Genomic DNA, 15,289 nt, shown 5'->3' with positions numbered 1-15,289 from the left:
TAACACCAATTAGATAAACAAGAAAAAGACACTGGCACAAACATGGCGATAAAATGTATCTAAAGATCTACATTGCTATATTTTTTAACTAAAAAATGCCTTCCAGTAATTTAATTATCTATTATTCTGAATTAGATGTTATCAAGTGAAAGAATTCAGGGCAGCAGGAAAAACGTTATTGTCAGCCTAAAAACATGAAAACTCACCTTTATAGCCTTCTGAACATTGACAAGTGAAGCTCTGATAGTTCCAAGCAGAACATTGAATCTAACCATCTCCTGCACCAGTACAGTATTCATGGACTGTTTGTATGCAGTTGGATACCTGAAAATGTCACAAAATTGACAAGGATTAGCAAACAGTATATAATCGTTTCCAATTATAATATGTCAGGTCCATTGAAGGTATCATATCAAAGCAAGCTTGTGAGAATGGTGGTAAAAATAATAATTTGTGGGAATGGTATAACAGCAGTTCGTTTTCCTATCTATCCACCATTTGTGACTCCCACTTTGTGGAACAATTCAATGCCTATAATGCCAATTGTACTGCTACAATTTGTTTCACTGAGCAAAATCAAAGCTAATAGTTATGAGATACTAGTGTTTATAAATCCAGGAAAATAGTTTGTTTTCTACATGTAAGTCTCTACAACATTACATTTACATTTATGTAACATTTCATGTACATATGTCATACATACTTTCTTAGAGCAGATTCAGTGTCAAAGTTGGGTGGCAACTTGCTGAGAATGTCACCAGCCACGTTGTACACCAGTGTGTCCGACGAGTCTGCACCTCCACCAGTGGCTCGAGACTATTAATATAAATGTGGTTTATAATTACTTAGTATTGATTGGCAGATTCAAAGCATATGAACGAATAATGATTGCAACTTTTTTAAGATACAGGTAACACAACATTTTATACAGGAAAATGATTTGTTCATAACAAGTCAAAATAACTTTTTTATATTTAAGACACGATTTAGGTGGGTAGGTACATTCTATACAGTGTCAGTTTCAAAATAAAGCAAGCATAAATGAATTGAAGGCATGATTTAAAAAACAAAACACAACAATAATGGCAGACAAATAAAAATTATAGCTATGACCACAAACACCAATGATTGGTTTAAACCATCTAACAACTGGTGACAAGTTCTAAATGCATGAGTCTAAAATGTTCATAACTAGCTCATAATGACAGCTATAATGTGTTTGTAAGCTACTTCTTTCTAGTTAAAACCTCCTTGAAAATACTTTGCATAATATTGTAGTCTAAGGTGCTGTAACTAGCTCAGCATGAAAAACAACCAGCATTTTCTTTTTTACAACAAAGTTATGATTAAATATGATTAAATCCTTGTGCTGAAGCTCTTCTATCTGATATCTGACTAATACTACCGCTTGTACAACTGAAAATGACATGAATTAGCAAAAGCTCCTGCAGTACTTACTGAGTCTTCTTGCTGCAAAAGAATGCAAACATTAGTTAAAATAATGCCAATATTAGGTCAACTGGAGCTAGCTTGACTGATAAAAAGATAAAAAAATAATGAAAAATTATTGTACAATTCATGTGGTACAGGTGATTCTGATTATTTCATTGGTATCGAAAAAAATGGAATTTTCAATTGACCAAAATCTTCTGCAATGTTTTTTGTAAAAAATGAATTTGTTTAATTTTCCTAGTTTAATTGAAAGTGCTATGACAAAACAAAATAAAGTAGCTGTACAAATACCAAATTTATTAAAGTCATATGCCTACAATTTACTGTCAAAATTTTAAAAAAGTTTAACACATCATTATAATTCCCACAATTTCATTTTTTTGGAGGGGATTGTTTTTTAACTATTTCCATTATTTTTTAGGAGAGGTTTAGATCTGCATCCCTACCATGGTAAGAAGAATGCTGTTGAAGAGTTGATTTGTCTCATTCTGATCCTTAGCAATATCAGCATTTGCATGCATACCAAACACCTGGGGATCTGCTATCAGTGGAAGATTCTTGCAGAATTCCACATAACTTTCCCACTGCAAAAATCACATTTCTTACAATTTCAGTCAAAGATTATGACCGTTAGATGATGATGAAAAATCAGCCAACATTTATTAATGTGTATTTGACAATTATACAACTTTTCACACTCTCTGAAAATATAGTTTTTGGGTTTCATTTTTTTAATCTGTTTTTGCAAAAATGACCCACTTTAAAAAGTTTTCTTAAAATAGGATTAACTTAAACTATAAGTATGTCAGCCTATAACACACACAAGTAAAACTTGCCCTAGCCATTTTTCCTGTAATGTATCAACTGAGGACCACTTTGAGCAACATGGATTTCATGGACAAGCTGTGGCCATATAACAGTTTACATGCAGTATTGATATTATCGGAAGCTAAGAAAATGCACGCAGAGTTAAACTGACAGTAGCCAAATTTGATTCTGTTTTAGTATGCAGAAGTAGAATATAAAACAAAGGTACATACATCCCCTTCAGGAGGTCGGGGGTAGCCGCCATCCTCGTCAAACTTCCATGAATCATCATAAACAACATGTTCGTTGTATCCTCGCTGCAGGACTGCATTCAACGTTCTTCTGTCCCAGTCGTCCGTCACACGCCCACCGTAGTTACATTCACCAGCCAAGTAAACCAATGCAGTAAGCGGAACAAACTGCAAAAAATTGCTTGTATTATGTCATTGTCACAAAACCATTTTACTGCTTAAACACTTGCTGACAGTTTATTTTCAGGATAAACCATAAAGATTTAAGCTTTTTTAAACTAAACAAGTTCAGAAATGCTATGATTGCACAAAAAGGAGCAAATCTATTTTTACATTGTATATTTGGGAAACCATCATAACCAAAGTATTGTTAGCTAAGCACAGAGTAACACAACATTCCCAGTGCCAGACCAAAAATATGTTGTTAACTTATTACAAGAATCTAACAGATATGATTCAAACACTGGTAATGCTTGAGGTATCTGCTTTAATCTTTAGCTTTTTAATACTTGACATATTATTTTGAGGATGCAAGGTAAAATGTATTCTGTCACCAAAATAAAATAACGTAACACAACTCAATGCCAAAGCACAGACTGCAACAAACTTACATCATATTGGTTGAGGAACATATGCAGTTGTCTGACTGAAATTCTCAAATCCGTTTCATTAAACTCGTAAGGAATATTCCAACCAAGTGGTCCAAACTTTCTTCTCTCTTGAACCAAAGCATGGAAAAAGCAAAGTCCAAACAGAAGACGTCTGAATGGCTCCTAAGATAGTTAAGTAAGCTTGATGACAGAACGCTTTATAAAAAGTAGACCCTTTTTTGCTTTTTATACAGCAGAAAAAATACTAGGGAACTATCAAAAACATATTTTTGAAGTAAATTTGCAATGGACTCATCATAAAAAAGACCCATAGTTAAAACAACTAACAATGAATATGCATCATAACACAGCAGTTACTATGCCTTGTTTACAAATTCTTCATTTTACAAGCTTAAAAACTTACAGGCTGTTTGCAACTTCCAAAAAATTCAGGATCCGAAATGGGATCGCTAAGGTACGATCTCAGAATGTTGGCCTTCAATCCCTTGGGTGGTTCGTTGGTCATTTTTACACCGTTCTGCAAAACTGCAACTGGGAATGTGTTGGAGGGATAACTTGTCAACCACAGTCTGAAATCAGGATGAATCGAATCCGGGTTCAGTGTTTCCTGAAATATTTTAAATTTGTTGACAAAGATAATCTTAGGCCAGACTGTGTAATATTTTTGTAAACGTGGATCTCATGTTAATTAGATTCTTGTTGAAAAATTCTTTAGGAAACTGTTTAAGTAAATGTATGGCAAACGAGAAATTTTTTACCAAAAATTTAGGCATTTCATGTCTTGTGATTATTTCAACGTACAGAAATATATTTGCCAGAAAATGTTCATAATTCATTCATTTACTTAATGAAATTGTACCAAACTGCTGTTCAGAAACATCAAATCATGAATTCTCGCCAGATTTTGCTTTTAATTTTTTCTGCCTACCTCACACAGCTTTTCAAGTGTAGGCATCCAGGATGTTGCCAAGTGACAATTCTGCAGCACAACCCATGCACCTTCCTTAATAGCCCTATCAATCATTTTCATGGCAATTGGTCCCTGACCTTGACCCAAGGAAAGCGAGCTCATCTTGGAACCTCCAAATCCCTTAAAATGAAATTAGATGTTTGTAAGGTTAACAGTAACGCAACATTGTCTACACTCAGGAAGAAACCGACATTTCATACAAAAAATAGATACCATTTAGTTCGATAATAAACATTGCATCCAATCTTATCTTATGTTCATACTAATAATTGAAAGATACAGCAAAACTTAAGTATAGCTTGCAAAGTGCACTATTAAGTAGTGATGCACTGAACCCGCCTAAAAAGGTTCGGGCCGAAACCGAATATTCGGCCACGAGGCCGAATAATTTCGGACGAATGAGGCCGAACCTAAAACCGCATTTCTTATGGGTGTTTTTAACTTAACCTTGTGTTGTTGATGCAAGTGAACTCAATTATGACAAACCATAATCACTTTCACAATGCAAAAGCTTCACTAAACTTGTAATGTTTCGCAGACAATGTGGCAAGTATTTTATAGATACAACAAATAGTTAATTTATGATGTTTCGTATTGTCGAAAATGAAAGTTTGGGTAATAATTCAATGCAATCAAAAAGTTCGGTTTCGGCCGAATTTTCAAAAAAGTTCGGGCCGAAACCGAAACATCGAAAAACAGCGTATTCGGCCGAAATGTTTCGGCCAACCGAAACTTTGGTGCATCACTACTATTAAGTACAGACAGATCTGGTTAATTGCATACCAGCAAGCTTTAGAGCCCATTTAGTTGCATGTGACAAACCACTATATGTCATTGATATGACCCAATAATGTAATCAGGACTTATTTCTCGCACATTGTGCCAACTTAACTCTCTTGTCTGTCCCAGTCACATAGCGTCATATGTTTAGTTAACAACTTAACTAATTGTTTTAGTGTAACTGTGTCACTATGTTTTCTTTCACTGTGCAATTTAATTCAATTCAACCAATATCTGAATTAAAAAAAACTAACTTGATCATCAGCAAATTTGAGCAGTGATGCCATTGGATCAGCTCCTGGTGAAAGCACGAAGATGAGAGGGGAGCAGGCATTGCTGTCCATGAAAGTTTTTGGGAGGTCAAACGGTGGAGGCTCGATGAACTTGCGGCCCAAGTTGTTGATGATGAAACTTTGCATCGCAGGTACAATCTAGATCAGGGAGGGATAACAGAACAAAAGTCACAGACTCAAATAAGAACAAAAATCAAATTTAAGTTGTGAAAAATATAGAAATATGTTTTATTAAGCAATAAAGGCAATAATGACAAAAGGGTAATAACCATTTTAAATGAAGGCAGTAAAATACTCAAATAGGATTTTGATGACATAGTACAATAGACTAAAACAATTTTTAGTACTAACAAGTAACAATCTTAGGTCATACCTAAGTCAGTTCATTTCTTATCTAAAAAGCTGAGTTTTGAGCACATGAAACATGCATTTAATCCAAAAAATCACACATCACAAACCATAGCAGCTTACCTTGTCAGGTCGCAGACATCTCAGAATCATCATGCGATGAAACTCTTCCAGTTGTGCCCAATCCCCTGGTGGAATGGCTTTCTGTGGCTCTTGGCTGTCATAAATGGTCTTCCACTGATCCTTGTAAGCTGGGAACTTCTTCCGAATGCCATTGAAGTGGCTGAGTGCATCGAGACGGCAAAGTTCATCCCACGACTTTGATGGCAGCCATGTTGCTGGGTTTGAATGAGGATTGTCCAAACCGACACCTAAAAGTAATGCCATCACGTTTACGTTTTTGTTGCATTTAAACATTTCACCAAGCATGTTAATAATATAGTCTTGTAGATTTAGAAAAGGGCATTTATTTCCAAACTGCACTGTGATGTACTTTTTGGTATTTGAGTTTTTATGTTGTCTATGCTAAATCGAATTTAAAAATTTGTAGTTAAAGTTGATATCCATGAGAAAAAACCAAAACAAATTTTCTGCTGTGAAACCTGGTTTATTGCCAACCAGTTAATCAGATACACAGTTTAATGCATGGGGCTTATAAATACCAAGATTATCATTTATCAAAAAACTACAGTTTAATAAAAACAAGGCTTTTTTGCTTGTTACTCGAACAAACTGGAGTGCTGTTGGCTACACTAGCCAATATGGCTAATGTCTTGTCACGATAAAACCTGCACCGATAAAACCTTAGTTTGAAAAAATGTGCACTGAATGCAGCTTGCTAAAACTACAGCTGATTGCATATTCAATTTAACTGCATAAAAAATTTGGCAAACTGGACACAAGATTAACCAATTGTCTTTTGGGAAACTTACCTCCTGTAAGCAAGAACCTGTAGTCATTGTCGTCAATGATATTTTCATGACGAAGCAAATTGACGCAAAGCAGGATTGAGAAAAGAAGTTTGTCCTTCTCAAACAAAGATCGACAGACATTGCAATACAAGGAATAAGTCATGTAGGTTTGAAGGTGTCCCAATCTGTCAAAACAATAATTGTTCAATTAAAACATTATTCCAGATTTTCGGAATTAGCCACAACTAGTTATTTTTCTGGACAAAAATGTCTCCTTGTTGGCCAAGTGTGTATGTTTCTTAGCAAGACTGTTTGCTTTAAATCAATCATTTGGCTTGAATCCATAAACTAGTAGTTCAAACTTTCACAAGCCTGCATTCATTCAATGTTGTTGTTTTTTGATTCATAAAAATGTGTACATACAATAAACTTCGGTTAAATCGAACTCAGTCAATCTAGGTATTCAGACAAAGCCCAAGTTACAAATGATTTGTAATATGATAAGACTTGAACTAATCGTAATTGGGTAATCTGGATCTTCGCCTAATCCAGGCAACATGTGAGGTACAAATGCTTTGTAATGTGGTAAGACTTGAACTAATCGTAATTGGGTAATCTGGATCTTCGCCTAATCCAGGCAACATGTGAGGTACAAATGCTTTGTAATGTGGTAAGACTTGAACTAATTGACATTGATTATTTTAGATCTTTGCCTAATTTGGACAAAACATAAGGTGCAAATGATTTGTAATGTGGTAAGACTTGAACTAATCGACATTGATTATTTTAGATCTTTGCCTAATATGGACAAAACATAAGGTGCAAATGATTTGTTATGTGGTAAGGGTTGAACTAATCGACATCTGTTAATCCAGATCTTCACCTAATGCCGACAATTTTTGGTCCAAACTAATCGAGATTAACTAAGGTTTATTATATATGTATATTTCACATGAGCAATAGACATCTTCAGTATCTGATTCAAATAGAATCTACAAGAAAACAGAAAAAATCTTATACCTGGTGGTAAGGTCATCTGATTTTTCTGCATTGTCGATGGAGTTGATGAAAAGGTTGACATACCAAGTGAGTGAATATTGGTACATGGGGTCAATGTTGGCAAGGTCAGTAATGCAGAAGAACAGAATGGATGAGTGAATGGAAATGGGCTTGTATCCCATTCGAGCTGTGTCGATCTTCTTTTCAGTTTCCTAACATAAACACCAGATTATATGAAATGTATTACTTGTAACACATAGAATACTTTTTTGTACTTACACAGAAGCACATAGAAATGAAATTTGTTTAAAACCTGTCGTTAAAATTGTGCATTTAGTTGTACTTTGTCTTATGTTTGTCTACAATGGGTCCAGATTTGTAATACTTTGTTCTCTGTTTGGGAAACTAAATATGTGATGCTCAAATCAAGATTGTACACGACGTCAAAATGTCGGATGTTTATAATAAAACTGCTGGAAGACCAATACTCGTTTATAACATTATGCCTAAAAGCAACAGCTTGTTTATCATCAGTTTTGTTGTCGACTATCATTGTGGTTTAATGTGTTGAATATTCTAAGAGTAAAACCCAAATGCACACACACAAAAATGAGACAATACAACAACTTTGTTAACACAAGGCAGTCATCCTAACAGTTAATGACCCGAAGCTCTATACCTCAGCAATAGCTTGCTTTTCTGAGATCTCATTGGCCAAAGTCTTGGAGGATGAAAGTACTTTAATAGCAGTTTCATCTTCAAGGATGTTTCCTTCAGAAGTGGAAAGTACTTCAAGAATTTTGTCTTCAATCTCCTTTAGTTGTCTGAAGACATAAACAAAAATATGTTAAGAGACAATGGTAAAAACAGATCTTTAATGCCACACTGTCTGAAACTTTCAGTTACATGTCGCAAGCTTTATTAAATATATGGGACATGTGCAGTGGTGGAATTCAGCCAGTTCGCACAAGTTCTACATAACCGTCCCATGGAATTTTATTAGATCAGTGAACCGGTTAGCATTACTGGTTACTGTCAATGGAGTTTTTATAACAGAACCGGCTGAACAATGTGACTTTTGTGATTGAACCGGCTGACAAAAAATTGAATCCAACCACTGGAAGTATGTGCTGTAGAAAATGCTGCAAACAGTTTTTAGTGGGAAAAAATGTAAATAGTATTGCATTTTGTAAAACTATAAACCGTAACTTTATTTATAGTCATAGTGATGTTTTCGGTAAGTATGATGTTTTTGCAGATTTTTTTGCTGTAAAATACTGACTTTTTGTTCTCGGCAGATTGTAGGATCAGTGCATTCTTTTCCTCCTCTAGTTCAGGTCGTTCCCTAGCAACCACGATACCAAGGAGCTGATCTTGCAATCCTTCCATGGTGATCATAAAGTTGAGCAATGTTACCTAATAAAAATTATTCAGTTTTACACTGAGGTTGTACTACAATGATTGTGGTTAAATTTTTTGTCTTTATTCAATGGTTCTTTAGTATGACACTCAATCACATAACTATTTATAAAGCGTTTTTGTGCACTTAAATGGATTATCAAAGTATCTGATTAAAAAGATTTACTTGTAGTTGCAGCAGAAGCAGAAATCAAATATAGTTATAAATTATAGGTTTCAATTACAAAAAAACATGTATAAAAAAGGAGATAATAAACTTTTTTTCTTTTTTTTGTTTGAAAATCTCCCTAGTTGAGGACGAAAAGTGTTTATAGTTTATAAATTTTTGGTACGACTGTATAAACGCCTGAATGCCAAACCAACAAAGCCTTTTTCGTAAAAGGTAAAACCACACATAACCATTACTACAGTTGGCGTATGTTAGCGTTATACAAGTGGTGAGCCAAGTTCACCTTGACAGATGTTTCTGGCATATAATGTGGGTTTCTCAGCTTGGTTGTCATGTAAAATCGGAAGTCTGCGCTGTATTCAATTGTGGAGTCACCAAGACGAATGCAGATTGCTCCTCCCTGTTTGAACGTCTGTTTCAGTAGAAGTGGCTCCAGAAGGGGATCAAGCTCCTCAGCTAGAGGTTAAATAGAGATTGAATCAAGTTTTGCTAGGTTCCATATGTTATATGCAATAAAATCACACATTGCCTTTATAGAGATAATCCAGTTAATTGCATAACCAATTTGCTGAGCATTGTTATTGTTATGTGAATATCATGATTTTGCGATTAACTGGACAACGTTCTCCATTAATGATATGCAGCAATGTGGGATTTACAATCTCTGCGCAATTAAATGGATAATGTAATTAAGTAGATTTGTTTGTTCTACACATTTGGCATTTATCAGAGTCATACAGTGAAAAATTAATCACTCCAAAAACGATTCATAATATCTAAACCAAAATTAAAAAATATCCTTTGGATACAGCAAAACTATACTTACCAATATTTTCTAGAAGCACAGGTGTACCGAACTGGATGCAATTTTCCAATGTACGAACAAAGTCGCCGTCAGTCAGCTTAATAACATGCAAATTGTTTGCCCGTTCCATGTTCTTCACCCACTTGTTCGCCTGTCCTTGAGGATCTATCATCAGGGGCCAACGACGAGCATTGCTATTAGACAGATAAAATACTCAGAAAAACTGCCAACAATGATTAAGGGGCAATAAGACAAACACAAGCAAGTTTGCTAAAATAGTTAAATAAAAAAAAAATGCAAGAAACTGCTCTTGTTTTGATATTGTAAACATAAAAATATTCTGATAAATGAAGTCAACTTTTTTAAGAGCTCAATAAATATGTGCAAGCGAAAATATAATAAGTTGGTATGATTTATATTTGGCTTTTTACAGGCATGATTTTATATATCTAACACTGAATTGTGACTGGTTTCCTTTCAAATTTTTTTTTACGAGACTGACATTCCTAATTTTGTGCAACTTTTATAAAATCACAGATAACTGTAGGAATTACAAATTATTAACCTGATAATGATTCCATTTTCCACAGAGAAACTGTCAGTAGGCAAGCCATAAATGTTCCACTGTCGAATTTTTACAGGTTCACCGAGAACCATGTGAAGAGTGACACCATCAGTACAGGGAATGTTTGCAGCTCTGCAAGTTTCCAACCATTCATGTGTTTGATCCTGTTAAGTGTAAAGAATAAAAACAATGCATACACAGTTTGTCTAGGAAAAACAAAGATTCTGGTTAATAGCAACAGCAATTCTAATGTTCCAAGCATTTTTGACTATTATAAATGAATCCGGTTAATTGCATACTTGGTGATTGCATATTCTGTTTAAATGCATAGTGATAATAAATTCCAACTAGGCAACCCGAGTAATTGCCTAAAAAAGCTTGATGATTTATGAATGAGATTGATTGCATTCATGTTTACTTAAAACAATTACTTAACTAATGATAGAACACATGTTGGATTTTAGTATGTATGCAATAAAATTTATTTGCAATTACCCATATGCATTTAACTGAAACCATCTTTACCGGTTTATAACCAAAGTAAAAGATTTTTTTCTTGGAATTTAAATAATTATTTATTTTGACAATTTTAGTTTATCATAAATAAAGTAGACATAGTTCAGTGAGACGTAATGTACAAGGGTGTTTTCTTGTCAAAAGTGACAACCTGTGTTAGCCCACAACAAATGCATACAAACCTCTCTGAATTTGGATGTAAAAGTGCCGAGATATGCAACTATTCCAGATGCAATGAGCACATCTCCTGTCAAGTTTGTGAAAGTAATTCCAAGTGCATGGGCTGTCTCCCCCCATCGATCCTTCTCACCTCCCAAACTCTCAATCAGCTGTGTGGCTCGACTGAGCTTCTTGCTACACAAGTCCACCTAGAAAATCGAACAATCATTTGTATCAATAGTCATGTTATTAAACTTTGTTAAGCATTTTTCTTTCAACTGTTTCAAATACTAGATAATGCCTATAATCAGTGGTGGGATTCAGTCGGTTCGTACCGGTTCTATAAAACCGTCTCACAGAACTTTACGAGATCAGCAAACCGGTTAGCATTACTGGCTACTTTTAATTGACATTTTGTAAGAGAAATCTGAAAAAATATAACTTTTGTGATAGAACCGGCTGACAAAAAATTTGAATCCCACCATTGCCTATAGCAGGTAGTCCTAAAATATATTGGTAGTTCTGAAACTAGTAGTTCCAAAACTGGAATATTCTGGGGTGCCATTTGTATGTTACAAGGGTGGCACCAAGCACCCTTAGAATGTTTTTAATACTTTGGTATTGTTTGTTAGGATAACATTTATCATAGTTTCACCAATTCCATTGATTAGACTTAATATTTGTTATACTGGTTAAACTATAAATAAAATTACACAGCAGACTATAATAAATAATAAGTCTGTAGAATATTCAAATAAGATACTAATGATGTTGTCAAGGCAATATATAAAATGTATATAACAGATAAAATAATCTTTTTTACAACAGTCATTAGGTTATACCTGGTTTTCAAGATCAGCCTTCTTCTGTTTGTTAAACTCAAGTTTGTCTTCCAGATTTTTCAGCTTGTCCTGAACTTCTTTAAGAGCTGCTTGCTTTTTGCGAAGACTTCCCATAGCTGTAGCTAATTCCCCTTCTGCTTCCTAAATGAAATGTTGGGTTAGTTGTATAACTATAGTTCCCATTCATGAGTATTATTGATGTAAAAGTTAGAGTATGGTTATCAAATCCAACGCAATTTCAATTAGATACATTAATTTCACAAACTAAAAAACTCCACATTTTGCATTGTTGCCTTAATAGGCTACTTAAAAATGTACCTTCAGTTTAATTTTCTTCGGGGCAACCACCTTGGCCACTTTATCATAAGAGTCCATGGCTCTCACCCACTTACATAAACCCTCACAAGCTGTGGAGGCATTTCTGATTTTATCCGGGACAAAATCAGGATTTGGAATGTATTTGGCCCTATAATGAAATGTTGCAAATTGAGATTAAATGTTTAGGTATTTGTTTTAGGTATATATAACAGGACTAGCAATTGTAGATTTTGCTGCTAGCAATATTAACTTATAAAGCTAGTTTAAAATAGATTAGTTTTTGGAAAATGGATCGTTTAGATGTGATGAAAGTGTCTCTAGCAAAGTCATATAATTTTTTTTAGCAATGAAATAACATTACCCACTTACAAAATTGGTAATTTAAGCCCGGAGACTCCATTGCTGTATATACATGTATTCAGCCCTAAACTGTTGCTAGATATATATGTATTCAAACAGGCCTAAACTGTTAAAAAATATGTTATGGCCCAAACGTTTAGCATCAAAAACATTACTGTTAACCTGATGATTTTCATGTATGCCGGTGTAATACTGTCCTTGTCATAATCTTTAAGACCCTGCAAAAATTTCATGTCACCAAGAATCTTTTTTGATGGGGCCCAGTAGTCTTCGATCTTCTTTCCTAAAGTTTAGTAACAATTAAAGTTGCTGTTAATGTAGAAGTGTTTTATTCTGTGTTTAAACCAGTAACTATGACTCCAAACTACCTCATAAAATAAAATAAAATAACTTTTCCCTAAAAAAATGTTTTGCCTACACATCTGTTTAAGCAACTTCATGGTAAACAAAACAACATACCCGAGCCAGATGGATCAGGGATGCGGTCAGGTTTGACTCCTTTTAAGATACAAATAGCCTCCATAGTCAGTTTGACAGGTGCAGGGGGATTTTTCATTGCCTTCACAAGGGTGATATCATTCGGTGTGAGGGTGTTCAATGCAGACAAGGCAGCTTCCAACACTGGGATAGCTTCAGCAAGGTCTGCATCACATTCATCTTTGATACCTTTAGCAACTTTGGCTTGTTCATTTGCAACAGCTTCATCAGCTTTTACAACCTGTAGTAATGATGAACATATTAATTTATATTCAAATTGTTTGTAACAGTATGTAGTGTGATTACACATTTTACTGTGTCCTCTTAAACTAAAAATTTACTTGAAAATCTATGTTCTGAATTAAACCACAACCAAAGTAAATTTGTAGCCTCATCCAAAAACCATACACTGTGTATACTAGTTGATTTTGTTTGGCCTGAGGTCTTATACGCTAGGTTTTGGATTGTGTTGAGCAGTAAAGAACAGCAATCACCAGTAAACCTGCATCTGTAGGGGTTGATTTCACTTTAAACTATACTTTATTCTATAGTTTGTAACATTCCCTGAGGAGTTACACAAGATACTTAAGGTACCAGTTTTTTTACAAACCAATAATTGTGGGCCATACAGTAATGTAATTAATCTCCTAGAAAACTTAAAATTATCAAATCAGACCAGTAAAAGTGTATTGCAGGTTACAAAAAAAGCACCCACTGCAGGTAATAATTAAAAGGTATATCATTAACTTATACATGACTTAAAAATATTACTTTTTCGACTTTTGCCACTTCAATGCTCTCTCTTTCAACGTTCACCATAATTTCATCCACCTCTGTACTTGCCACCACTAGTTGGGGCTGGAGTTCTCTTAACTCTGTTTGCATGTCAGCAACCTAGAAGATAAGAAAAGTTGAAAAAACTAATAATATGACACTATGACCTGTACATTTTTCATCTATTTAAAGGAAAACAAACAAATGTTGGTTGACATCTTGACGCATATTTTTGACAAGTGTTGCTTACAGCACATTTCACAAAGCAAGATAGTTTTAACAATCTATTTGAACAATATGGGACATTTATATAAATCCATGCTACTGTTTAAAAAAACCATATAAGTGGAAATAATATTTTATGTGATTTAAAAAAAATCATTCCAAAATTGAGCCTTATGCTGTTGGTTTAATACTTTGCTTTGGATTTGCGCTTAAAAATAAAAAAAATGTGCTTTGGGGACATAAAAAAGTAAAAAAAAACTGTAACATTTCATACCATATGCTTTTGTGTTTGATACCTGAGATGCTGCTGAGTTGAGTTTTTCCAATCCAACCTCATATCTGCGTTTCATCTTGTGGACTTCCGTTCGCTTTTTGCCGAGAAGAACTTTGAAAGTGGAGATCAGTTCAAGATATGATGTCGGTGTCACATAGTTGTGACGTTGCAACTCAATAAGGAACCTCTCAGACAAAGTCCTTGTTGACTAGAAACCAAATGGCAACATTAATAAAAAAAAGATATTTTCATTTAAAAAATTGTTTAGAGCAACTTCCTTGTGCTCACAAGTTTGTGGAGAAAGTTAAGCATCACTGCTCAAATCCAAGGAAATGTAATGGGCTGATCTAACTAAAACAGCCAACTATCTAAGTTGAATAAAGAAGATTTAATGGACACATGTTGATGACAAACTCATTGTGACCATAATGTATGCTCATTTAAAAATGCTCATTTAAAAATAAACATAAAACAAACAGATAGACTGTGTTTGTTTTGACTGCAACTAAAAATCCACTGCAATCAATGTTATCTAATAGTTCATGTGTGTGGGCAAATATGGATGATTCAGAATACACTTGCTCATTTGCCACACACCAGTTGAATTTTATTTTATTCATGGCATAGATTTACTTATATGTTGAAAGTTGTGCACAATTAAAGAGGAGAGCACACAGCTTAGAAACCAACTGCAACAAAATGGCAACTAAAATGTAAATATAGGTTGTACAGGCTGTCTTACCCATCATAAAAAGATCAATGACAATTATACATTATGTTAGAAATGTATTTGCCAGGCTGTGTTTAGTATTCTGTGCTTAATACGGTGTACAAGTACTTACAGTGTGGAATCTTTTGCACATATCTATGCATCCTTGTCTGTGGTCATCAGACATCTCTACTTCTTCCAAGAATCGGGAGGCCACAGCAGTCAACGCATCTTCAGGCCACGACTAAAATTGAA

At 34.5% G+C, this 15,289-nt stretch overlaps 1 protein-coding gene across 1 annotated transcript in view; it reads right to left on the bottom strand.

Moving 5' to 3' along the window:
- Window positions 1-15,289, bottom strand: part of LOC145205289 (dynein axonemal heavy chain 7-like) — a 51,315-nt gene that overhangs the window by 3,274 nt on the left and 32,752 nt on the right. The window contains exons 51-74 of the mRNA XM_080077977.1: window positions 15,168-15,278; window positions 14,348-14,533; window positions 13,824-13,946; window positions 13,035-13,293; window positions 12,738-12,858; window positions 12,216-12,363; window positions 11,898-12,038; window positions 11,079-11,264; window positions 10,381-10,544; window positions 9,837-10,009; window positions 9,294-9,466; window positions 8,705-8,838; window positions 8,102-8,246; window positions 7,444-7,634; window positions 6,445-6,608; window positions 5,636-5,883; window positions 5,126-5,302; window positions 4,050-4,211; window positions 3,525-3,728; window positions 3,122-3,283; window positions 2,493-2,678; window positions 1,899-2,036; window positions 704-816; window positions 207-324 (exon numbers count right to left, since the gene is read on the bottom strand). Of these exons, the coding sequence (XP_079934103.1) occupies window positions 207-324; window positions 704-816; window positions 1,899-2,036; window positions 2,493-2,678; window positions 3,122-3,283; window positions 3,525-3,728; window positions 4,050-4,211; window positions 5,126-5,302; window positions 5,636-5,883; window positions 6,445-6,608; window positions 7,444-7,634; window positions 8,102-8,246; window positions 8,705-8,838; window positions 9,294-9,466; window positions 9,837-10,009; window positions 10,381-10,544; window positions 11,079-11,264; window positions 11,898-12,038; window positions 12,216-12,363; window positions 12,738-12,858; window positions 13,035-13,293; window positions 13,824-13,946; window positions 14,348-14,533; window positions 15,168-15,278 (3,927 nt within the window). The remainder of the gene's footprint in view (window positions 1-206; window positions 325-703; window positions 817-1,898; window positions 2,037-2,492; window positions 2,679-3,121; window positions 3,284-3,524; window positions 3,729-4,049; window positions 4,212-5,125; window positions 5,303-5,635; window positions 5,884-6,444; window positions 6,609-7,443; window positions 7,635-8,101; window positions 8,247-8,704; window positions 8,839-9,293; window positions 9,467-9,836; window positions 10,010-10,380; window positions 10,545-11,078; window positions 11,265-11,897; window positions 12,039-12,215; window positions 12,364-12,737; window positions 12,859-13,034; window positions 13,294-13,823; window positions 13,947-14,347; window positions 14,534-15,167; window positions 15,279-15,289) is intronic.

Source organism: Phallusia mammillata, chromosome 8 (assembly GCF_965637545.1).
Source record: "Phallusia mammillata chromosome 8, kaPhaMamm4.hap1.1, whole genome shotgun sequence".
NCBI classification, from domain to species: domain Eukaryota; kingdom Metazoa; phylum Chordata; class Ascidiacea; order Phlebobranchia; family Ascidiidae; genus Phallusia; species Phallusia mammillata.
The sequence above is the reverse complement of the archived record's forward strand: the minus strand, read 5'-3'. Positions and strand labels throughout refer to the sequence as shown.